Below are 25,112 nucleotides of genomic sequence, written 5' to 3'. Positions count from 1 at the left end.
GGTGGGCTATTGTTCTAGAGCGGCAAGCTCAGCCAGTTTGTGGTAGGTAGTCCTGGAATGTTCATACCACTATCATAGAGTCTCTATGGTATTACTGCATAACCATATAGAGCAAATCCATAGAGTGGCCTCTCCCTGGCCCCTTGCAAGCTATATTTACCGGAAGTGTAGATCGCAGTGCCTCAACTCTATGGTAACAGTCTTTGCTGTTAATGTAGAAACATCCTTTGGCAAAATTCGAGTCCCTCCTTTTCTCTGGCGCATGCTCTCCTCGCTGCTAGTTTCCCAACCAATAAGAACGCCGAAGTGGGTGGAGCCGCCCGCTACCTCGCCGGTGATTGGTGGCTTTTCCTCAACCAACAGGAGCGGGGGCTCCGTTGTGTCCTGTCTCGCGGGAAGCGCGCGCCGCCGCCGCAGCGTTCCCCGCCCCCGAAGCCTCGCGCCTTCAACCGCCCTTCTCTTCTCTCCCCTCCCCCTCGCATAATATCAGCGCTCGCGGCGTAGAGAAGGAGAGCGAGCGAGCGAGCAAGCAAGCGCGAGCTGGGGATGCTGGGCCCCCGCGAGGTGGTGACGCTTCAGTTAGGCCACTACGCGGGGAGCGTGGGCGCCCATTGGTGGGGGCTTCAGGTAAAAAAAAAAAAAAGGCCTGGGAAAGAGGGGAAGATGACGACGTGCGCGGAGCCTCTGACGGGAAAAAGAGAGGCGTGGCTGATCGCGTTTCAGCCACGCCCCCGTCGCCTATCGCTCTTGCTCTGTCATCCAATCAGAGGCTTCCCTCACCCGCGTCCCGTTTATGGTGTGAGGGAGGTGGCGGGTGTCTTCTGAGGGAAATTGTGAGGGGAGTTTTTAAAAAATAATTCTGTTATAATACGAGGGTTTTTTTTAAAAAAAATCATGTCTGTCCTATATCTTCTATAGACGCCGTTTGCAATGAAATTAAAGTTACAATAAAAGTTAAAGCGACAGAATAACAATGGAAAGCACACAGGCGCCTTCCCCCCAAAGCACTGAAATGTGCGAATTGAATGTACAAAACCAGAGCAGCCTCTTGGAGCCCTGCCTCTGGGAGAAAAGCAGGATGTAAATAATGACTTATTTATTTAGAAAACTTGTTACGCCACCTCTCCAGGAACCTGCCTGAGGTATCTCGCAAAATAAAAAACATTATATACGTATGTGTGTGTACATGTATATGTATATATGTGTGTGTGTATAAATACGTATATATATGCGCTGTGCTCTTAGTCCCATCAGCCTGGAGATTTGGGCGTGGAGCCTTGTGAAAACAGAAAGCAGTCAGTGGGAACACTGCCTTAGACTCTAATCTGGGAGAACCGGGTTTGATTCCCCACTCCTCCACTTGCACCTGCTGATGTGACCTTGGGTCAGTCACAGGCTCTGGCACAGCTGTCCTTGAGAAAGAGCAGTTTGTGCCAGAGACCTCTAAGCTGTGGGGTCTTGTGAGCAAAAATTCTACTTTGTGAGCAACTGGCATTAAAGTTCTGAGCGAGCGATTTGGCTGCTGCATCAGTTAGTTTGCTCTGGAGCCATCCCTCCTGAAAAGTACTCGGAAACGTGGAGTGATTTCAGCAAGAGTACTTTATTCAATCAGGAACAAGACAAAGTAAGGCCGGTATATATGCACAGAAACCCACCACCAAAACACACCCCTATTCACCCTATAGGTTATTTGCAGGAGCCGAGAGTCCCATAGGCTCTCGGCTTCGGACCTGGCCCTCTGATTGGTGCGGGCTAGGATCCACTTGGCTATTGTTCTAAATGTACGAAGCTTTAGGCTTGTGCTTGACCACATGGCCCAACAGTTGCGCACGTGGTAATGGCGGAGTACATTACACCTCCTGAGGTAAGACAAAAATGTGTGAGCCGGAGGCTAAAGAACTGTGAGCTAGCTCACACCAACTCAGCTTAGAGGGAACACTGGTCAGAGTTCTCTCAGCCCCGCCCACCTCACAGGGTGTCTGTTGTGAGGAGGGGAAGGGAAAGGAGTTTGTAAGCCGCTCTGAGACTCCCAAGTGAAGGGCGGGGTAGAAATCCAATCTCTTCTTCTTCTTCTTCACCCACCAAAGGAGCCATTTCCTCCAGAGGGATTGATCTCTTTAGTCTGCAGAAAAGTCGTAAATTCTGTGAGAACTCCAGGCCTCTCCTGGAGGATGGCAACCCTAGCCGCAAGTAGGGTTGTCAACTCTGGGTTGAGAGATTCCTGGAGATTTGGGGATAAAGCCTGGGAAGGGCTGGGTTTGGGGACGGGGGGAGGATCTCAGTCAGTCGGGTTGCCAGCTCCAGGTTGGGAAAGAACGGGACATTTTGGGAGTGGACCCCGAGGAGGGGAGAAAGCCATAGAACACCTTCCAAAGCTGCCATTTTCTCCAGGTGAACTGATTTTTGTCATCTGGAGGCCATTTGTGGTTCCGGGAGGTCTCCAGCCACCACCTGGAGACTGGCAACCAATGCTCCCTCTGAGTTGTGGAGTCTTGTGAGCAAAGATTCTACTTTGTGAGCTCCTGGCATTAAAGTTGTGAGCGAGCCATTTGGCTACTGCATAAATCAGTTCGGTGTGGAGCCCTCCTTCCTGAGCTAAGACAAAAGTGTGCGAGCTGGAGGCTAAAAAAACTGAGCTAGCTCACCCTAACTCAGCTTAGAGGGAACACTGCTGGCAACCCAAGCTATTGAGGAGTTTGTGCCTGTTGTAAGCTGTTGGTCTTCAAGGTAGTAAACAGAATGTGGAGATCTGGTGATTATTAGGATTTTCAAGGTCATATTTTGACTGCCCAGTGGGCAAAGGCTTGAGTACTGGTGGGTCGGGGACTACAGCACGGGTTATCAGGGCTTGGGTCTTCATTCTAGTACTTTAAAAAATACTATTCCACTTCCAGTTTAAAATCCTTCCTTTACCTGGCAAAGTATCTGATACAAATTCTGAGATCACTTCTGCTAAAAAAAAAATGCTGAATGGCCTACAGCCATTCTTTTATATGGCATCTTATATATTCCTTATATATGGGAATCCGTTTTCATTCTTCTCCATCCATCCCAGGAAGCGTCGTTTTGCTTCGATCCTGCAGACAAGCAATCGGATGAAGGGATACGTCATGATGTGCTCTCCCGAACAGGGAAAACCCTCCAGGGGCAGGAGACGTACACGCCCCGCCTCATTGCCGTGGACCTCAAAGGTGGGATTGGAGGAATGCAGTGTTCAGATATGTTGAAGTTTGCTGGGAATGAGGAGGAGACTCCCCCGTTTCTGTTTATGCCTTCCCTGCCTCACAAGTTGCAGACCTCAGGCCGAAAGCAGGGTAATGTGAGGATCCCCACCCCCAGTGCATATTTCCTTGCTGAGGAGCAAGATGCACACAGTTATTCATCCTTTTGGATGCGAAGTCTTGCAAACTTTCTGTGGCTGGATGGGGAGAAACCACCCGTTTGCATATGGGACTGCTGATTGGAACTGTACACTCTAAGTCCTCCAGCGCAGGCAGCCTCTGGGATGTATCCCAGTAAAACAGCTTGCATTGAATGAGAGCTTGCATTGAAACGATGATTGAGTGGTGACACGATAAGAGGTTTACAAAATTATGCATGTTTTTTTAGAGAAGGGAGGGAAAGAAGTATTTTTCTCCCTTTCTCACAATACAAGAACTCGTGGGCACTCAATGAAATGAATGAGCAGTAGGCTTAGAACAGATAAAAGGAAGGATTTCTTCACCCAAGGAGTAATTCACACATGGAATTCACTACCACAGGAAGTGGTAGCGGCTACAAGCGTAGACAGCTTCGAGAGGGGGTTGGATAAACATCTGGAGCAAAGGTCCATCAGTGGCTGTTAGCCACAAGGTATAGACGGAACACTCTGTCTGGGGCAAGTGATGCTCTGTATTCTTGGTGCTTGGGGGGCAACAGTGGGAGGGCTTCTGGTGTCCTGGCCTCACGGGTGGACCTCCTGATGGCACCTGGGTTTTGGCCACTGTGTGACACAGAGTGTTGGACCAGGTGGGCCATTGGCCTGATCCAACATGGCTTCACTTGTGTTCTTATTGCTCACAGCTGCTGTTCTCTTCTGGGGTGTCTGATGATGTGGGTTGGTGGCTGGGCCGTGGCTGTCAATGTGATGACCTGTTTTGCTTCTGTGCAGGGAGCCTGAGCTCTTTGAAACAGGAGGGATGCTTGTACCAGGATCGGAAAGCAAACACACCTGTGGCATGGTGAGTTTTTTATTCCCACTGCTTGTAAACCGGGAGCTGGTTTTCACACACCGTGAGCAGCTGTCTGGGGTTCTTAGCTAACAGATGCTGCAGAGACTGACTCACGTACTCATGAACATTCAGGCCCATGAGCGAGCGTAGAATGCTGACTCTGATGCAGAATGCTGGTCGTCTCAAGGTTTGGGTTTCAGCTGAAATAAAAGGTTTCTGACATCCTACCTGGCATCCAGCGGGGAGGGAGAGGCTGTATGTCTGGGAGCTTCGTGCCGCAATGACGTCACCCGGAAGTTACGTCATCACGCCAGGCACGTTGTTGAGGGACGCTTTTCAGATCAGTGGTGTTTCAAGATCCGTAATATATTCAAAACTAAAGTGAAAGCCAGTCAAAAATACAATCACAAAAATACCGCGGTCTTAAGAACTAATGAACAAGGAGCCAAAACGTAATCCTTTTCGCAAGAAGCAATCTTTACAAGGGCCTGCGAGTTACAATAGCGGCCTAAAACGAAGCAGGGTTGGCTGTGTTCAGTACTTGGATAGGAGACAAATCAAGAAAGGCTGGGATCGCTATGCAGATCTCGCCTTGAAAACCCCAAAGTCCTACATTCACTATGAATCAGTTGCGACTCAATGGCACACAAGTATTATTATTACAAGTTAAAATATAAAGATGAACTCACACATAACTTGGCCAAAGGACTGATAAGTAAAGAAAACTGTAGAAGATTTATCATCTCCAAGCATGTAGTAGGCTTGCTAGCTGTGAGAAACCACAGCGAACATCGTCGCTGCTTTAACCTGAGGCCAGCAAAAATGAAAGTGCTGACCAAACACGCGTTCTGAATTTCTGCTGGTACTTCCAGTGCAGTCAGTAATACTGTGACAAGCAGTTGTATGTGGGATGTTAATAGAGTCTCTAAAAACGGGCGCTGAGGCCAAGGAAGCATATGACTTACGACTGAGAAAACCAAAGTAACTCCTTAAAATATTAGAAGTCCTGCAAACAGCGATGATGATGAAAGAACTCTGAACGCACGTAGAAGAAGAAAAAGAGACTATTATTACTAATATGAACTCACTAATTTCTGAATACATTGACTCAAACGAAAAGTTTTTTGTTTTAAATACTAACTGATTAGAACCCTCTCTCTTGGGGTTTTAGTTATAGTGTGGGTTTTTATTTACTGTCCTTTTTTTCCTGGGGTAACTTTCCCTCCCTTTTTTCTTTTCTGTAGTGTATAGGTGTAACAAAAAAGTAATAAAGCTACCCTGTTTCAGGGGATTAAAAAAAAAAAAAAAACCAACTGCCCTGAGCCCGTTTGGGGAGGGCGGAATAAAAATCCCATAAATAAATAAACCCCGTAGGGTGGTGCATGGTGTATAGTAGTCTTTAGAATGGCTCTTTGCATTAAAATGTACTTTCGTCGTTGGCTGGGTTGAACCCCTGATGTGTGGCGCATTCCGCAGCCAAGAACTGAACTTCTAGCATGTGTCCCTCTTGCAGAGAGTGTTGAATTCTTGCCAGAGTCCCAGCACATTGTTGTTAGCAGAACTGCTTTATCTACAACAGCTGGCAGACTAAATTTATATTCGGGTTCCTGCCTTTGTATACTGAAGTCCAATCCACCCCAAGGATTTTACCAGTGAGAGAGACAAGACTGGTGTGTTCCAAAACAATTTGTCTTTTACTTAAGAATGTATAAAATCACATTCACACAAAATCAGATTCACCCATACCATCAGTCAAGTTCCTCAGGAATGCAGAATTAAAATAGTCACTATAGAAATCACAGGTAGGGCTATGGGTAGCAATACTCATCTGTCCTGAAGCTTGTCCTTCTCAATGAAGAATAGAGGGATCAGAAAATATTCTAGGGAGATTTAACACACAGCTAGAAACCAGCCAGCGTGTGTGGACCTCGTGGCTGCAGACCAAGAGATTAAGTAGGAACAAAGGATTTTTGGATAGGAAGCTGGGCTTGAGAGGGGTTTCAAGCAGACAGAGGGCGTAGGTGGGGGTAGGCGGCTAGCAAATGCTAAGCAGCTGGACCTCACCTTTTATAGGTGAATCCTTTAGTGGGTGGCATCTATGCCATCATCTAGATCCACCTACCTGCTAGTCCGTGTAGTAAGGGGTTGCCATCTAAAAGGGTTTGGCCAATATTGAAACTCTAGACTCTAACTCAAGAGATGGCATCTAGTGAGGTGTGAAAGCTTGGTGTCAAGATGCCCATTGAAGTGCAGATGAATCTTGCCCGTTCCCAGGTAATCAAAGCCCATCTAACAGGAAATGGCCATTCAGATGTAGAGCTGAGATGTGTATACGTGTGCTTTCAACAGTTCATCAATGGAGGCTGATTTCAAACAAGTTGTTGTTTGGCTGGCAATAATGGCGATGCTTCTTCTTCCCCTCAGGCAGCAGCTGTGTATTTGAAACCTCATTAACATGTAAGGCTTAGAGCAGGTCACTATCTATGTGTATCTCACAACAAGTGACTTGTACAGTGTTCCTTGAGCCTATGGGTGTATGTATGCACAGGCCATGTGGTGTTGGCAGCAAATATAAATCCATAAAACAATATTAGCCTCAATTCTCAACACTGTTACGTGGTAAAAATAGTTTCACTTTGAGAGAGCTAGCGTGGTGTGGTGGGTGGTTAAGAGTGGTGTACTCTAATCCAGAGAACCGAGTTAAATTCCCCACTTCTCCACATGCAGCCAGCTGGTGACCTTGGGCCAGTCCCGGTTCTCTCAGAACTCTCTCAGTCTCACCTGCCTCACAGGGTGCATGTTATGGGGAGAGGAAGGGAACGCCACTTTGAGACACATGAGGCCTGCTGGGTGACCTTGGACCAGTCCCAGTTCTCTTACTCAGCCCCACCTACCTCACAAGGTGCCTGTTGTGGGGAGAGGAAGGGAAGGTGATTGTAAGCCACTTTGAGACACATGAGGCCTGCTGGGTGACCTTGGGCCAGTCCCAGTTCTCTCACTCAGCCCCACCCACCTCACAGGGTGCCTGTTGTGGGGAGAGGAAGGGATGGCGATTGTAAGCTGCTCTGAGACTCCTTCAGATAGTGAAGAGTGGGGTATAAAAACCAACTCTTCTTCTTCTTCTCAGGAAGGGGAATCTGATGACACACCAAGAAGAGTCCTCCCCTAAGAACCCCTTCCTGCAAGGCCTCGACAGATCTGCGGTAAGATCCCAGGGTCCCCACTGACTTGCATCTCTTGCTGCCGGTCGTCTTGCTGGGCTCGTCTTCGGACGGTCTGTTAAATGGCAAGATGATAAGAAGCCATGGAGATGAAAGCTGAGAAGGCAGCACCAGGCAGTGTCTCCGGTTGCCGATCACATCGATTGATTGTGCTTATCCAGCACCTTTCCGTAAAAGAAAGCACTCAAAGTGATGTGTGATCTAAACCGCAAACACATGCTCCAGGGTCCCAAAACCATTGCTTGCCGTAGCATTCGTCTCCGTGCTGAAGAACGGCTGTAAGTATGCTTTCCCGCCTAGTCTTTTTTTGCACTGTTCCGTCAGTTACGTTTTACGCCTTAAGAACACAAGAAGAGCCCTGCTGGATCAGATCAGTGATCCAATTAGTGGCCAGCCAGTTCCTCTGGACAGCCAACAACGAGGCATGGAGGCCAAGGCCTTCCCCTTCTCCTCATAAGAACATCAGAAGAGCCCTGCTGGATCAGATCAGTGATCCAATTAGTGGCCAGCCAGTTCCTCTGGACAGCCAACAACGAGGCATGGAGGCCAAGGCCTTCCCCTTCTCCTCATAAGAACATCAGAAGAGCCCTGCTGGATCAGATCAGTGATCCAATTAGTGGCCAGCCAGTTCCTCTGGACAGCCAACAACGAGGCATGGAGGCCAAGGCCTTCCCCTTCTCCTCATAAGAACATCAGAAGAGCCCTGCTGGATCAGATCAGTGATCCAATTAGTGGCCAGCCAGTTCCTCTGGACAGCCAACAACGAGGCATGGAGGCCAAGGCCTTCCCCTTCTCCTCATAAGAACATCAGAAGAGCCCTGCTGGATCAGACCAGTGAGTGACCATTTAGTCCAGCATCCCATCTATGGTTGCCATGCCATCAGGGGGATTTGGGGGCGTCCTGGGATGTCACCAACGCAATGACATCACCTGGAAGTGATGTCGTCACTTCGGCGACACTCTGGTTTAAGGGCAAATCTATGGTTTTAGGCAAAATTTACCATAGAGTTTTGCCCTCAAAGCAGAGCATCGCATGCGACATCCCTGACATGATGACATTACTTCCGGGGGACATCATCGGGGACATCACACCTGGATGTGGCTGTTTGGGGGTGGGTTTTCCCCTGCTTGCCTGCAGCGGGCAAAAGCCCCAAAAAGCGGGGGAACCCCCACTACGACCTGGGGACTGGCAACCCTAATCCCATCTCACACGGTGGCCAGCCATTTCCTCTGGAGGGCCAACAACAGGGCATAAAGACCAAGGCCTTCCTGTAATGCTGCATTGGGATTCAAAGGCAGAAGTCTGTTGCATCAGCTCCTGCACAATCCTTTTATCGGGAGGTGCCAGGGATTGAACCTGGGACCTTCCGCATGCCAAGCAGATGGTCTGCCACTGAGCCACGGGCCCCTCCCCGAGGCGGCCACTTTCCTTCCTTGCATTATGTGGATCGTGGCTTCAGGTTACACCTTTCAGGTGTTTTAGAACTTCTGAAGTCTTAGTAGTGAGTAACTTTTAAAAAGCGGTAACACAGCTTTATGCATTTTAACACAGAAAAGAGCAAGAGTCCAGTAGCACCTTAAAGACTAACAAAATTTGTGGCGGGTTGGGAGCTTTCATGAGTCACTGTTCTGAAGAAGTGAGCCGTGACTCATGAAAGCTCCTACCCTGACACACATTTTGTTAGTCTTTAAGGTGCTCCTGGACTCTTATTCTTTTCTGCTGCTACAGACAGACTGACATGGCTACCCATCTTTTTTTTAAATTAAGTACATTGAAATAACATTACATTCGTACAATTATAGTGGATGAAGCCATCAGTCTTAACATATTCACCACTAAACTTACAGAGTGTTTCTGATAACTAACGGCTAAATTTAAAAAAGAGGACCATTAAAATCCATTAAGATAGTGTTCCTGAAGCTAGAGAGGCTTTGGTCATTGGGTGAAATTCTCAGCATGGCTACCCATCTTGAACTGTCTCCTTGGAAAGCATGTTAACATAGGTGTCCATGATTAAAAGCATCTGCATATTTGATTAAATTGTTCAAGGCCGCTTTGGTGAATGAACTCTGTGGCATAACACTAGCCATATTTTCAAACAGGATCATTTCCCTACTGTCCTCTCTTTTACAGGTAAATCAAAGCCTGAGGCTAACCTCTTTCTCTCATTCATTCTGTTTCAGAGCCACAAACCCTCCAATAGTGGTTTTGTTCTCAGGACTCCCCATGGTAGTAAAGGTGTGTGTCTGCTTTGCATGTGTGGCTGCTTGTCGGGGTACAATGGAGGGGGAGGGGGAGGGCAGGCAGGGTGGATCCATTTACAGAGGACATTTTGGGGAAGTTTTCTGCTCCATCCACCTCATGGCTGCTGCACTCCTTTACCCAGACAGGACTTCACCCCTCGAGAGACAGGGTGAGGCTTCAAAGGCACCTAACGTGGAGCGTACAATGCACGTTTGGTCAGACTTCCTTCGGACGCACCTGCATCCTCGTAGCATCTTAACGATCCATCAGTACGATCACGACGGGTAAGGAGTTTTTCCTCTACGTGCCGTGCAGCCTTTCCCATCAACCAGTTGCCTAAAATTCTGAGCCCCATTGAAACACAGAAGAAGAGCTGGATTTCTACCCCGCCCTTCACTCGGAGTCTCAGAGCAGCTTACAATCGCCTTTCCCTTCCCCTTCTCACAACAGACACCCCCTGTGATGTAGGGGGGGCTGAGAGAGCTGCTCTTGAGAGAACAGCTCTGAGAGAACTGTAGCTTGCCCAAGGTCACCCAGCTGGCTACATGTGGAGGAGTGGGGAATCAAACCTGGTTCTCCAAATTAGAATCGGCCGCTCTTAATCACTACACCAAATCAGCCTCTTAACCACTCCACCATACCAGTCAGTCCCTCCTGTTCCAGAAGAGGGCCTTCAGAATTACCTTGCCGATTTGTTTCAGGGAATCCAACCGTCTGGAAGCCTTTGGACAGGGAGAAAAGCTCCTGCAAGACGCCACGTACCTCGAGGAGCTGGAAGACAGGCTCCACTTCTACGTGGAAGAATGTGACTATCTGCAGGTGCACATTGCCACAGCTGCCCGTGGGGCCTTCGTTAGGCCAGGGCCTCTGGGAAGGGCGGCCACGCTGTGTGGGTGGCCAAGGGAGGGGAGGAAAGCAGGCCCGAGTTCCCTGCCAGGGGCGGCTGCATAGCATCCCTCTGTGATCTGCAGATTTTCCTGTGTGGTTCTTACATGCGGCATCTGGGTTTGTCCCTCATTGAGAACAGGGATGGCCCACTTTTTCGGCCCCCAAAGCTTTAGTCCACCTAGCCAAGCTGTTCAGGAGCCAGCCTCTCCACCACGGGCACTCTGCTGACCTCCTCCTTGCCCTAGACCTTGCCCAGGCCAGGGTGATCCAGGCCGAAGACTCCTCTCTGCACTGAAGGAGAGGATGCGGCAGAAGATAGCAGACCGTTGAACAGCTGTATCCTTTAGGCAGTTTCTCCTAACATTTAGCCAAAACTACATGGAGGAAGAGGTTAGAAGAAGAGGAGGAGATTGGATTTATACCCGGCCCTTCACTACCCGAGGGAGTCTCAGAGCGGCTTACAGACTCCTTTCCCCTCCCCTCCCCACAACAGACACCCTGTGAGCAATATTCCCTCTAAGCCGTGGAGTCTTGTGAGCAAAAAATCTACTTTGTGAGCTACTGGCATTAAAGTTGTGAGTGAGCGATTTGGCTGCTGCATAAACTAGTTTGCTCTGGAGCCCTCCTTCCTGAGCGAAGACAAAACTGTGTGAGCCGGAGGCTAAAAACCTGTGAGCTAGCTCACACTAACTCAGCTTAGAGGAAACACTGGTCACCCTGTGAGGCAAGTGGGGCTGAGAGAGCTCTTTCGAGAACTGCTTGTGAGAGAACAGCTCTGAGAGAACTTGTGACTGATCCAAGGTCACACCTTGGGGGAATCAAACCTGGTTCTCCCAAATTAGAGTCTGTGCTCTTAAGCACTACATCAAAATGGTTAGAGATTGGATAAACAGTAGAAAACCACTGTCTAATGCTCAGAACTGGTTCTCCTGCACGTGGAGATCTTTAAGGAGAGACGGGGACGGTGATCCCTCAGGGATAACACCCACCAAGGGAAGACCATCAACAATTCACAAGTATATATGATCAAAACTGTATATTACATTCATTAAAGTTCAAGGATGGGTTCGTGGTCGTAACCCAACAGAAAGTATGAACACATCTCCAACAGATTGCTCATGAGAATTAAGCATTATTTACCAAAAGAATGTGTTCAAAACCAACAGTAGGCTCTTCTGTGATTCCGTACATAAATAGTGCCCATAGACCTCCAAACAGAAAGCAACTGCGTCAGAAGATGCCCACTGTGGAAACAATAACAGGCATATGCAGGGGTCGTTTCGTAGAAAAAGAGCTAGGGGCACTCATTAGCATAACTCATTAGCATATGCCACACCCCCTGACATCAGGGGCCCGGCGGTGGACCTGCAAGGCCGGCGTGAGTGCAAGGAAGCCCCACCAAGGCCCTCCCTGGCCCCAGGCAGGCAGGGGTGGGGAGAGGCAGGGAGGAAGCAACTTCCCCTCCCTCTTCTCCTGCCTCCTCCTGGCTGAATGAGGGCCGGAAGCGGGGGGCGGGGCTTCGTCATGTGCCCCGCCCCCCTGCACCTCACCCCGGGGAACCACGATCCCCCCCGAAATGACCTCTGGGCATATGTCTCTCCCAGGTATAAATCAAGACATTTCAGTGGTCTGGTGAAACAGAACCCAATTTCCAAAATAACATAGGCACAGCTGAAGTTGACTGGACCAGTATTGTGTCTGGGGCAGGGATTCTCTGTATTCTTGGTGCTTGGGGTGCAAGAGTGGGAGGATCTTCTGGAGTTCTGGCCCCGCTAGTGGACCTCCTGATGGCCCCTGGGTTTTGGCCACTGTGTGACCCAGAGTGTTGAACTGGATGGGCCATTGGCCTGATCCAACATGGCTTATGTTCTTCTATGGAGCAGAGGTCCATCAGTGGCTATTAGCTGCAGGGTACAGATGGAACACTCTGTCTGGGGCAACAGTGGGAGGGCTTCTGGTGTCCTGGCCCCGCTGATGGACCTCCTGATGGCACCTGGGCTTTGGCCACTGTGTGACCCAGAGTGTTGGACTGGCTGGGCCGTTGGCCTGATCCATCATGTCTTCCCTTATGTTCTTATCCTTCTCTCCCAACTCCCCTTCTTTCCCCTCACCCCAGGGCTTAATAGGGACATAGGATTCCTATCTCACTCCAGTTGCTAATTTTCTGCCCCTGAGCATTTCTCCCCTGCTCTAATAAAGCGGATTACATTTTGCACTGCACCTCTGCCTCCTGACTCCCTTCTTCACAACACCCCTCCCACCTTCAGACTAGGACGGAAGGACTCCAGGATCTCCATTCCTACTCCTGTCTGATGAAGGGAGCTTTGACTCTTGAGAACACGAACCCTGGAAATCTTGTTGGTCGTTAAGGTGCTACTGGACTCCAGTCTAGCGGTTCTACAGCAAACCAACAAGGCGACGCTCTGAAAAAACCTCTGCCCGTTTCTCTCTCTTCACAGGGGTTCCAGGTCCTCTGCGACTTGCACAACGGGTTTTCGGGGGTGGGGGCAAAGGTCACGGAGCTGCTGCAAGACGAATACCCAGGGAAGGGAATCCTGACGTGGGGGCTGACTCCAGTGCTTAGCACACTTGTAAGTACGACTCTGGTCTCTCTCGCTTCCCCGCCCAAGTAGTGAAAGCTGGTGGGTAACAGTTCTAACCGGGGGTGGGGGTGAGGGGCAGTACCGTGTACCGGACAGTATGGGGCTGGCAAGACCTGGGTTTCAATCCCCCTCTCTGCTTTGGACAACTCACTCTTGTACGCTCTGCGACAGAGCTGTTGGGAGGACATCTGCCTGTGTCAAGATCCCAGACTTCTGGGAGAGGGGATGCAAGGGCAATAATGAAAAGAAAGGCTGCCCTTGGGAGGGGAGGGGGGGGATACCAGTGCAGATGAAACGAATGGCTCCAGCTGTTAGAAGATAACCTTCTTGCATCCCGGCATTGATTCCAGCATGGCAGCCTGCTGTAGAAACAGAAGCATGAGAGCTGCAGCGTGAGGTGGCCACCTTCAGGTAGCTGTTCATGTGGATGCTGTGTAGGCTGGGTGCTGTGTGCCTCGTCACCAGTGCACAGAGCTCCCTGCTTCTTTCACCTGTGGTCACTTCCCTGAATAGACCTCCCCCCCTGTGGATGCTTTCCTGCCATTTGCAAAGGTCACAGGCCAATTTGGTGTAGTGGTTAGGAGCGCAGACTCTAATCTGGGAGAACTGGGTTTGATTCCCCGCTCCTCCACATGTAGCCAGCTGGGTAACCTTGAGTCAGTCACAAGTTCTCTCAGAGCTGTTCTCTCACGAGCAGTCCTCGAAAGAGCTCTCTCAGCCCCACCTACCTCACAGGGTGTCTGTTGTGGGGAGGGGAAGGGAAGGGGATTGTAAGCCACCCTGAGACTGAGTGAAGGCGGGGTATAAATCCAATCTCTTCTTCTTGTCTGCAGTTCGGAGTGACTGGAGATGCTTTAAGGGAGGCGAACGTCTGTGGGTGTGACCGAACAGGCCTGCTGCTGTTTTTCCAGCTTCTCCTTGAATAGCGCTTCTAACCAGTTTCCTTCCCTCTCGCAGAATCCACACCTGAGCCTCTACAGGCTCATGAACACCATCCTGGGGTTGGTCCACCTTTCCGATCACAGCTCACTCTTCTGCCCCTTGTCACTGAATGGGAGCCTGGGGCTCAGACCGGAGCCCCCCATCGCACTTCCGTATGTGCAGTACAATGTGAGTGCGTCCATGGAAACCTTTGGGCTACACAGTGAGAAGGGGGGGAGGGATGGGTGCCCACCCAATATGTGCTGAGGGCAGGACTTTGCGTGTCTTGTATGGAGCCTCCCCTGCTCCCATCCCAGATTCCTCCGTGTAGCTTCACATCCTCCTGATAAAAGAGGGCAATATGCATTCCATATATTATCATGGGACGTTATCAATCGTATAACAAGGTTTTCAAGTCTTGCCCATTGCTTATCGTTCCCTGATGCCTATATCACTGTGATCCCTAAACCCAACAAAGACTATACTTAGGAGTGCAGATTTTTGGCCTGCTTCTTTGACGACTGTGGATGCAAAGATGTGAGCTGCTGTTCTTGCTGATGGACTCTAAAAGACCTGGTAGGATTTATACAGGGTAGACGAGGCTCTGGTAATCTTGGGCTGGTCACTGATCAGATTGCTTTAAACAGCAGGAGATCTGATCGAATTCCCCGTTCTTTCACTTGATGCTGAAAAAGCTTTTCATAAAATATATTGAAATTTTATCTTTGCCGGGTTGACTAAATTCGGTTTTACACACACATTTTCGAAGTAGTTTATAATTCCTTATTCATCTCCCATGTCCATATCTTCTTGGGGAAGGACTGTGGCTCAGGGGCAGAGCCTCTGCTTGGCATGCAGAAGGTCCCAGGTTCAGTCCCTGGCATCTCCAGCTAAAAGGACCAGGCAGGAGGTGATGGGAAAGACCTCTGCCTGAGACCCTGGAGAGTAGACAGCACTAACCTAGATGGACCGAAGGTCTGATTCAGTATAAGGCAGCTTCCCATGTGTTCTGCACCGTTGCGAGGGGTACTAGACAGGGTTGCCCTCTTTCTCCTCTTAGTTTCGATTTATGTCTGGAACATCTCTGGTTTCTGTGCCCCACAGAAAACCCTTCTTTCTAGAATATTGTCTGCTTGGGAGTAGGAGTCTCTCTTCAGAAAAGAAACAACATTTGATCTTGCTTTCATCACCCCCGGCAGGCCTCTCTGGACTACCACACCAGCGCTATCCTCGCAACGGCCCTGGACACGTGCACGGTCCCTTACCGACTCCAGTCCTCGGCTCTCTCCATGGTCCACCTCGCAGAAGCCCTGAATTTCTCAGGGAGGAAGGTACAGTCTGGCTCCCTTTTCTCTAACCAGCCTCCACCCACACAAGGAGGAAGAGACTGAGGCTGGAGAGGCCAGAAGCTTCAATCAGGGCTCAAAAGAACACAAGAGAAGCCAATGTTGGAAGAGGCCAGTGGCCCATCCAGTCAGACACTCAGTGTCACAGTGGCCAAAAATACCAGGGGCCATCAGGAGGTCCACCAGTGGGGCCAGGACACTAGAAGCCCTCCCACTGTTGCCCCCCCCAGCACCAAGAATACAGAGCATCACTTGCCCCAGACGGAGTGTTCTCTCTATACCTCGTGGCTAACAGCCACTGAGGGACCTCTGCGCCATATGTTTATTTGATTCCCCCTTGAAGCCGTCCATGTTCGTAGCCGCCACCACCACCTCCTGTGGCAGTGAATTCCGTGTATGTGAAAAAGGCTCAATGCGCACGTTCATTTACTAGGTTCTGAAAATGCTCCCGCTCTGGTTTCTCTAGATGCATGAATGGGTTGGCAAGTCCCACTCTTTTAAAAACTTGGGGCTTTTTGTCCGCTTTCTTTGCGTACTGCAAAAGCACCCAAGGCTTTATTCCATTTTAAAGTAACGTCAGCAGAGGCCTCTGTCTCTTCCCTCCCTCCGAGCCGGCAGATGGAAGGGCCACTGCAGGGGACTGCTCTTCTTGGAGTAAGAAGCCAAATGGCCATTGGGAGGCATTGCTGTGCATCTCCCCCCCCCCCCCCAAATTACAAACAAATCTGGTTGCTCAACTGTGGCCCATTTGTGAAAGCACTCTTCCTTCGTTGTGGGCCATCGCTCATTATTGCGTTTTGACCCAAAACAACACTTCCTTTTGAGATACAATTTTGCATCAGGCTTATGGTCCAGCTCGGACGGATCCGTGTGCTGGAAGGCCGGATCCTTTCAGGTCCCGCCTCTCAGAGTAAACATTGTACACCAGATTGGGGCCCTGGCTCAGAGGAAGAGCATCTGCTTGGCACACAGAAGGTCCCAGGTTCAATCCCTAGCGTCTCCTGTTAAAACATCTGGCAGGAGGTGATGGGGAAAGACCTCTGCCTGAGACCCCGGAGAGCCGCCACCAGTCTGAGTAGACCATACTGACCTTGATGGACCAAGGGTCTGATTCAGTAGAAGGCCGCTTCATGTGTTCAGGATCCCTCGAGGAAACACAAACCACTCCCTTATCCCCGTTTCTGTTCCAGGTCGCATCTGCAGTAGCTGCGGTGCCTTTTCCCGCAGACCCGTCCCAGTCCCTGCCCGATGCTTTGTGTGCCCACCAGTCGGCCATGCCCTGGAGCCCGCTCTCTTCCTGTGGGGAGCAAGGGGACAGCCGCTGTTTCGCTCAGTCTGTTGTGCTGCGGGGGATTGCCAAAGAACGCCTGGTCAGGTAGGAGGCGGAGATGGGCTGCCGAATTTTGCATTTCCAAATCTCTGGTCTAGATCAGCCAATGCAGGGCGTGGAGGGTATATTCTTCCTGCTCTGGTTCATCTGCCTTTGGGGCGGCACTTCCGGAATCGGGGCGGTTCTAAGGGAAACGGATTTTGGTCGTAAAGTGGGAGTCCGGACTGGTCACTCCAACTCCTTAGGAGAAACGGTCTCAAAACCTGACCCAGTCTCACTGAGAGGGTCAGCCGGGCTGTATCTGGGTTGTGCACTGACCCAGATGGCCCAGGAGAGCCCGATCTCCTCAGATCTCAGAAGCTAAGCAGGGTCAGCCCTGGCTAGTATTTGGATGGGAGACCTCCAAGGAAGTCCAAGGTCTCTACGCAGAGGCAGGCAGTGCCAGACCACCTCTGAACATCTCTTGCCTTGAAAACTGCACAGTGGGGGTAAGGCCCGGGGGCCGGAACCGGCCTGTCCTGGGCTCTTATCTGGCCTGCGAGCAACTGGTCATTACCCTTTTTTGCCAGATGAGAGGCTGTGCAGTATGTCCCCCCAGTGCTAATCTGTAACGGGCAGTGAAAGTAGGAGGGCAGGCATCAGGGGAGATACTACAAGGAAGGACTGTAAGAGTGTCAACGTGTTAAGCACATTTTTCTTTTTGAGTAAAAAATAATATTGCTAATTGGGTTTGCCCTGTGCCCCTTTAAAAAATTTGTTCTCTCCGGTACCTGGTGTTATCTTTATGGCACACGTGGCCCAGCCCAACGAAGTGACATTTATGTCAGATCCGGCCCTCGTAACAAATGAGTTCGGCAAACCCATCTCTGAACATCTTGCCTTGAAAACCCTACCGCAGGGGTGTCAAACGTAAGGCCCGCGGGCTGGAACTGGCCTGTCCGAGGCTCTTATCTGGCCCACGAGCAACTGGTCATCACCTTTATTGCCAGATGACAAGAGGCTGTGCATTGTGTCCCTCAGGTGCTAATCTGCAATCTGCCCTACCAGATCACCATAAATCAGCTGTGACTGGATGGCCCTTTTCACCACCACCCCCAATCTGGACTGTACCACTGCAGAATGCAGGTGATTCACGCAAAGGAACAGTCCCTTGTACTTCCTGATAGAGGAACCAGTATGTCAGCCAGAAGGTTAACCTATTACGCCCAAACTGGAGTGGAGTCTTTTCTGGTGGCCTTTACACTCAGCCAGACACTCCAAGGAAAAGGTCTTGACTTGCTAAAGCCTTTCAGCTCCCAGGAGAGACCAAAAGCTTGAAATGTCTAAGGTCAGGTCACTGCTGCCAGTCACCAGGACTGGACAGGCACGTAGCCCACCTGCCATTCCAAACAGAGCCCCAACCCAGGCCGGAGTGTCGGTATTCATTCCTCCTCGAGCCCATTTAGAGATCCAGGCCACCCCCGACAGATAAAACCACTGGGGGAGTTGCGGCTCCGAGAGGAACAAACGTCTCTCCACTCTTCTGCTCCAGCCCCCTTCTCGTTTCTCTTTCAGTAAACCCCCTCCAGGTTGTGAGCCCAAGTCCATCCTCCACATGTGCGAGACGGGAGAGGAGGTGCTGGCCCGCTACTTGTACACCACGTGCCCCAGCACCCTCAGGTTGGTGACGCTGGCGGAGGGGGAAACGGGGAAGGAGCAGCCCTCCTCCGGCCGCTGACGCCGCGTCTGTTTTTGCTCAGCAGCACCGTGCACCTACTGCCAGGGCCTTGCCAGCTGCGGCCCCCGTATCCCCAGTACTTCTCCCCTCGGCTGGACAAGCAGGGATTCCTCTTGGACGCCCCCTCAAGGGCCCCAGCAAGTAAGTTGTCTCGGGGCGAATATAGGGGGCGGGGGCGGCACCCTCTGTGTCTGCAGCACCAGTGCTCCCGCTAAGCTGTGGAGTCTTGTGAGCAGAAGTTCTACTTTGTGAGCCACTGGCATTAAAGTTGTGAGCGAGCGATTTGGCTGCTGCATCAGTTAATTTGCTCCGGAGCCATCCTGCCTGAGCCAAGACAAGAATGTGTGAGCCGGAGGCTAAAAAACTGTGAACCAGGTCACACTAACTCAGCTTAGAGGGAACACTTGTCTGCACAAGGCCATGCTGCTGCTGCTGCCCCCACCCCTTTAGAATTGGGGGGAGGGGAGGAAGGGGGCAGCTGCACGCTGGGCAGGTTAACCAGGCCAAGATGGGGGGGGAGCCCTGGAGCACGAGCCCACCCCCCCAAAAAAAGACCACTCCGTTAATAGACCCTGGGGTCGTTTTCAGCCAACTGATTGCTAATCTCTGTTTTGTAACATTAAATGGTAATCTAGAGGTGAGACAAATAGCGGGAATTCACTTGTTATAACCAGAAAGGGCGCAAGTGGGGATCGACTGCAGGTTAATGTCAGTGACTTTTGGCCAGAGCCAAATACCAAAGTGGTGCTTTCACACACACTAACTAATGCACTTTGCCACTGGATTTTACTGTGTGAAATGGCGAAATTCACTTGCAAATGGTCGCAGAAGTGGATTGAAACAGCATTATTTAGCCTGTGGGAAAGCACCCCAAGTCTGCTCTGTCACCCCGAGGAAAAATCCTGACCCAAAGCGCCTGGGTGGTTGCTTCACTCCACAGAGCCCCATCGGAGCGTGGACTGGCCCACGAGCGGGAGAGCTTTTCCCTCGGAGGTGAAGCCTTGTGCTCCTGCTGCCCAGGCCCTCACTCCCCCTTCTCTTTGCACCCCCCTCCAGCTGTCGAAAGCGTTCCCGTGGCGACTGCCCTGCAGGCATCGGCTCTCCTGCACGGATCCCTCGGCGCTTTCCACAAAGAGCTACGCGGGTTGGACGTCCGGCGCTGGGCAAGCTTTTTTTCGGCAGGAGTGGAGCTCGAGGACTTCCAGGAGGCCTTGGAGGACCTGAGGACATTGTCCCACTGCTACAGAGAGAGCGGGACGAACGACGAATCGGAGGATGAAACGGACTGATTTTCCTTGCGCGAGGAGGCCTCTGGTGGCATTGTAAATAAATTAATTAATTAAAGCTCGCGGGAGGAGCCCCTCTTGGGTATCTTGGACTCGTTCCAGAACCATGCTGATTGGCGCTGTAAACACAGGAAAGGTGGCCCATCTACCCCAAATGAATGGCTTTTATTCATTAATATTAAATTGCACAATAAATATTCATACAGAAGAGGCACAGGAGAGACTGTACACAGTTCCTACTGTTAAAATATTTACATCACATGTTGTCCAAGTGCAACCCTACCTGTTTCCACTACACGGCAAATCCCACCCCAGCCTTCACGTGCAACAATTCTCTGAAGGCAGCTTCCACGGGATATCTGGGGGGTGGGACAGGGCAGGAGGCAGCCTGTATTCTACCCAAGTTGTAGGGGGAGCCTGCTGCAAAGAGGAGGAGGTGGGCGAGCCGGCAACGTTCCCCAGAACGGAGAAGATCTCCCTCCTCAAGGCACCGCCTGGCGCAGCAACGCTGTCTCTGGCCTCGCAGGCTCATTCCTCCTGCTCTTCTTCAGAGAGAACCGGATCTTTGTCTGAGAGCTGGTCGGTGTTGCTGGTGCTGGTGCCGTCGTCTTCGTCGTCCGAGCTGACGTCGCAGGCCGTGTGGAACAGCGTCATCAGCTCCCTGAAGCGCTGGGCCACCTGAGAGAAGCACAGAGGGCTAGAGGTCAGGAAGGCCTGGAGGGGGAGATTCCATCAATGCCGTGGGGCTCGGTTGAGCAGAACTTCCCTAGCGCTGATCCCCTGGAGAACCAGACTAAGTAGGAATGTTCTGCTGCTGCTGCTTCTGTGCCTTAGAAGTAGATGGGCTAAGTGCAACACCTCCCCCACCCCAGTCCTTCGGCCCTATATCCCGCACGGAACAGTGGGGATTAGGGCCGCCAGGTGACGTTTTCTACACCCCTAAGTAAGCTCCAAGGAAAACCCAGAAGTGGTGTAGGGCAGCTCTAGGAATCACCAAAAACCATGGTTAAAAAAACCCCAAAACCACAGAGTTCCCAGCAATTCCTAGAGCGACCTTATGTCACTTCCTGGTTTTCCATGGAAGCGACGTAGTGGTGCATCCGCTATCATCCCACCCCCTGTCCCTGCCCCCAACCCTCCTACCAGATGGCACAGCATGACAACCGTACTAGAGCCACATGTTCAGTCTGTTCCTACTCATGCACTGCCCCACTGACAAAACAACAAAAAAGACCCTGCCGTCAATAGGAAAAGGGGGGAGGGACCTCTGCGTATCCCATGACTAAAGAAGAAAGATCGTGGCCGTGAATGTGAAAATAAGCCACTCGGCACAATTCTTTTCAGAGTCTCATGACTTCTCAGCCATATTCCACCTGTCTCAGTGATGCTTTCTGTGGAACTGAGTATCGCCTCATCCTTGTTGAAATATCAGCAACTGGTCAGTGCCCACCCGGCCCTTGAGAGTCCAGCAACCACTGTGTTCCTTTAAAGTGGTCGGCCAAACAGCTCCACAGACCAGAACTCCCTTTGCGGGGAAGCAAGTAGCGCAAACACTGTGAGCTCTGACCTCCCCAGCAAAAGGGGGAACCCCGTCCCTCCCTAGAGATTTCATTTCCTGGAGAGACTCACTTCCTCGGCCGTTTTGTTGTGCAGCTGCCGGGAGATGGCCTGAAACGTGTCCTGTTGAGCGCCTCGTTCCTGGCAGGTGGTCAGGATGACCCGGTCAGCCTCCCTGCAAGAGGGAAAAAAACACCCCCGATTCTAGAGAGGGACAAAGTGGATCCTGCTGTCCCGGGCCACGTTTCACAGCAACACCAGCAGCGTTCCCAGAACGAAACTTCGTTGCATTTCGAAAGGCCTCACTGTGGAACAGTTGAGAGGAGCGGCGCTATCCGCTCTCTCGGTCTGCGGGACAGAAGTCAAAATCTCAAGTGACTGCTTGCTTCCCTTCTCCGCCCAAGGATCCCCCCCTGCTCTGTCACACAGACACCCGGAACCTGCCCCTTCCTCAGTCATCTTTTGTGTGCATGCTCCTTTATACCTAAGGCAGGTAAGCAGATTCCACTGGGTGTACCTCCTTCAGGCACTCCGCAAGATGGGGCCACGGCTCAGTGGGCAGAGCCCCTGGCTTGGCATGCAGGAGGTCCCAGGATCAGTCCCTGGCATCTGCTTGGCACGCAAAAGGTCCCAGGTTCCATCTCCAGCTTAAATAAATGGGGAGAGCAGGAGATGGCGAGACCCTGGAATGCCACCGACGCCCTGAACGAGCCATACTGACTGGGAAGGACCAATGAGCTGACTGTGAACGGCAGCTTTGCGTCTTTGTACGATCGAATTGACAAAGGAAATGGAGGGGAAGAGGCACCCGCTGCGTGGGCACAGCTTTCTCGACTCCTTGGCACGTACCTGGTCCACAGGACGACCTTCTCCCCCGTGGAGCTGACCTTGATGTTCTTGGCGCAGACCACGGCCTCCGTCGCTCTCTGCTGCGGCTCCTCTCCCCTCGGCCTGGGCGGGCGGGGCAAAGCCTGCTCCGCTCCTCCCACCGCTGGCGGCTGCTCTTGCAGACGGGCGCTTGGGCCCGACGCCCCCGCGGCCTTTGCCTTTTGATCGGAGGCCGGGGCTCGCAGGTGGCAAGGGCCAGGGGACTCTGCGCAAGCCGGCGAGCCGCTGTTCTTTCCCGCTGCTGCCTTCGGCCCAGGGTCTTTGGGGGGCACCCCCTCGGCTTCCTTTGCTTTCACGCCTGCAGAAGCAGCCAACCTTTCCCCCTCTGTTTCCTGGAGGCGCAGAGTGGCGGGCTCCTCCGAGAGGGCGGGCTGAAGCGCGGGTCTCTGTGGCAAACTCTTGGCTGGAGGAGAACCGGGGACCTTCCCCGCTGTCCCCACGGAAGCCTCTGGCCCCAAGAGGTCTTTGCCAAGCCCACAAGAAGCCTCGGTGCTCCTTGGGCCTCGCCCTGCCTCACCCTCCCCACCCGCAGGGCAGCCGCCGCCTTTGGGTCGCTGCTTAGGAGCACCTGTCCTTTGCGCCTGTATCAAAGAAGATGCAGGAGTCGCGGGGGGTTGTGCGGCAGCATCAGCCGCGGGTGCCTTTTGGGGACAATGAGGTCCCTGCAGAGAGCGTGGCTCTACAGTCCTGCCAGCCAGGGCCACGTCCCCCTCGAGCGAGGCCTCTCTGCACGACGGAACCTTCCCATCCGTACGGGAACCTGTAGAGGAAAGACAGTTTATGGGGCCAGTTGTGTCGATCTGCAGTCAAACCGCTGGATTCGATCAAGATGGGCTGCCGTGTTAGTCTGTCCGTAGCAGCAGAAAAGAGCAAGAGTCCAGTAGCAAATTCGAGGCTAACCAAATTTGTGGCAGGGGAGGAGCTTCCGTGAGTCACTGCTTCGGATACAGCTAGAACGGGAGCCTGTCTGTCCTATTGATTGGGAAGTGGAGTGATTTCAAATGCCGAATGACAATAGCAGGTGAATGACAAGCAGGCGTGATCGGATTTAGGTGAGATATGCAGAGATATAATCCAATCCTGCCTGCCATTGTCATTTGCCTGCTGATGTTATTCAGCATCTGAAATTTATTCCACTTTCCAATTAATAGGACAGATGGACTCCCGTTCTAGCTGTATCTGGAGCAGTGAGCAGTGACCCACGGAAGCTCCTCCCCTGCCACAAACTGTGTTGATCTTGAAGGTGCTACTGGACTCTTGCTCTTTTCTGCTGCTAGATGTGAGTCCAGGAGCCCCTCCGAGGCCCACAAGATTTCTGGGGAATGAAGAAGAAGAGGAGATTGGATTCGTACCGCACCCTTCACTCGGAGTCTCAGAGCGGCTTACAAACTCCTTTCCCTTCCCCTCCCCACAACAGACACCCTGTGAGGTAGGCGGGGCTGAGAGAGCTCTGAGGGGACTGCCCTTTCAAGGACAGCTCTTATCAGAACTATGGCTTGCCCAAGGTCATCCAGCAGCTGCGAGTGGAGGCGTGGGGAATCAAACCCGGTTCTCCCAGATTAGAGTCCGCGCACTTAACCACGACACCAAACTGGCTTTAGTGAGAGCTTTGGAGAGTCAATGTTCCCTTCGTCAGGGACCAGTGGGAATGGAGATGTGACCCCTTAGGTCCCCCTCCCAGGGGCCCCAACTCCCTTCCCACCCGGACTGGCCGATTCAGGAGGAGGGAGGAGGAAGAGGAGGAGGGGAAAGCTTTGGCTGTGATGCTTCTGGGAAAAAGTTTGCAAACGGCAGAACTGCGCGGAAGTCCCACTGAGCCACAACAGGCACTGCAGAGGGGCGGAGGCTTGCCTGTGAAGGGGGATGAGAGAGGTGAGCCCCTCCAGGGTCCCTCCACCCACAGAAAGGGACATAGTGGAGACTCCCATCGTGCCAATCTTTGCACAAGATCCCAGGCTGACCGGAAAACCCCACGGACACACACGTGGCCCAGTTCGCTTTCCACAAGGCACAGGTGTGCCCTACAGCACGCACCTCCCCGGCCCTTCCCCTTGACCCACCTGCAGCAACAGCGAAGTCCGCTCTCCTAGCAGCCGCCCTCACCCTGCCCTGGGGAGCCTCCCTGTCGTCTTTGTGCTCGGGGTTTTCCTCCGCGAGCTCCTTCCCTTCCGGGCGGGGGTTGGGTTCCGGAGGGACGAGGCCGTCCGTGGGCTCCGGGGCCTCTTTGGGCTTGTACACCTTGCCGTCTCCTGCCTGCAGACCAAGAGGAAGCTCTTTAGAAGCGGTCTGGCCAGCCTCCTGCCCCTCCCGGCCTCCATGGCCTGCTTGCTTCTCTTCCAAAGTCCTGCCAAAGGCCTATCAAGGTTGACCTGCGCGTCCGAAGGGACAAACCTTCCTCAGGTGGCCTGCGTTGTCTAGCACGGTTCGTTTTTAAAAAAAGAAGCTCTTTGTCTATTCAGGAAGGAAGGTAGCGTGGTCAAGTCCAACCTCATTGTATCTTACAAGCTAAGTAGGGCCAGTACTTGGATGGGGAACTACCAAGAAGAGACTGCAGAGGAAGGCAATGACAAACAACCTCTGTTTATCATACGTATGTATTTATTAGAAGAAGAGAAGAGGTTGGGTTTATACCCCACCCTTCACTACCCAAAGGAGTCTCAGAGTGGCTTACAATCTCCTTTCCCCACAGTAGACACCCTGTGAGGTAGGCAGGGCTGAGAGAGCTCTTTCGAGAACTGCTCTTGAGAGAACAGCTCTGAGAGAACTTGTGACTGACCCAAGGTCACACCAGCAGCTGCACGTGGAGGAGTGGGGAATCAAACCCTGTTCTCCCAGATTAGAACCTGCGCTCCTAACCACTACACACCAAACTGGCTCTCAATATGTCTTAATCCCCAAC

The 25,112-nt window shown here is 51.9% G+C and overlaps 2 protein-coding genes across 3 annotated transcripts in view; one reads left to right on the top strand and one right to left on the bottom strand.

Moving 5' to 3' along the window:
- The first annotated feature begins 313 nt into the window (after positions 1-313).
- On the top strand, positions 314-20,001 carry MSTO1 (misato 1, mitochondrial distribution and morphology regulator). 2 transcript variants are annotated; one of them, XM_015422186.1, is made up of 14 exons: positions 314-627; positions 3,056-3,191; positions 4,151-4,220; positions 7,339-7,414; positions 9,617-9,671; positions 9,820-9,961; positions 10,379-10,496; positions 13,025-13,156; positions 14,126-14,278; positions 15,289-15,420; positions 16,626-16,810; positions 18,320-18,424; positions 18,505-18,623; positions 19,539-20,001. In XM_015422186.1, exons 1-14 carry the CDS (start codon positions 547-549, stop codon positions 19,769-19,771), a joined length of 1,737 nt encoding a protein of 578 aa, XP_015277672.1. In that variant the 5' UTR covers positions 314-546; the 3' UTR covers positions 19,772-20,001. The 2 variants fall into 2 exon arrangements, with proteins under 2 accessions (XP_015277672.1, XP_015277680.1); XM_015422194.1 differs by having other exon boundaries at positions 320-627; positions 18,508-18,623.
- A 6-nt stretch (positions 20,002-20,007) lies between these two features.
- Positions 20,008-25,112, bottom strand: part of GON4L (gon-4-like (C. elegans)) — a 67,341-nt gene continuing 62,236 nt past the window's right edge. Inside the window, exons 28-31 of the mRNA XM_015422175.1 lie at positions 24,274-24,466; positions 22,175-22,973; positions 21,398-21,500; positions 20,008-20,446 (exon numbers count right to left, since the gene is read on the bottom strand). Of these exons, the coding sequence (XP_015277661.1) occupies positions 20,297-20,446; positions 21,398-21,500; positions 22,175-22,973; positions 24,274-24,466 (1,245 nt within the window). The 3' untranslated portion in view covers positions 20,008-20,296. The remainder of the gene's footprint in view (positions 20,447-21,397; positions 21,501-22,174; positions 22,974-24,273; positions 24,467-25,112) is intronic.

This window comes from Gekko japonicus, unplaced genomic scaffold (genome assembly GCF_001447785.1).
Source record: "Gekko japonicus isolate JY-2015 unplaced genomic scaffold, Gekko_japonicus_V1.1 scaffold1009, whole genome shotgun sequence".
Classification (NCBI taxonomy): domain Eukaryota; kingdom Metazoa; phylum Chordata; class Lepidosauria; order Squamata; family Gekkonidae; genus Gekko; species Gekko japonicus.
Note: the sequence above shows the minus strand (reverse complement) of the source record. Positions and strands in the feature narration are given on the sequence as shown.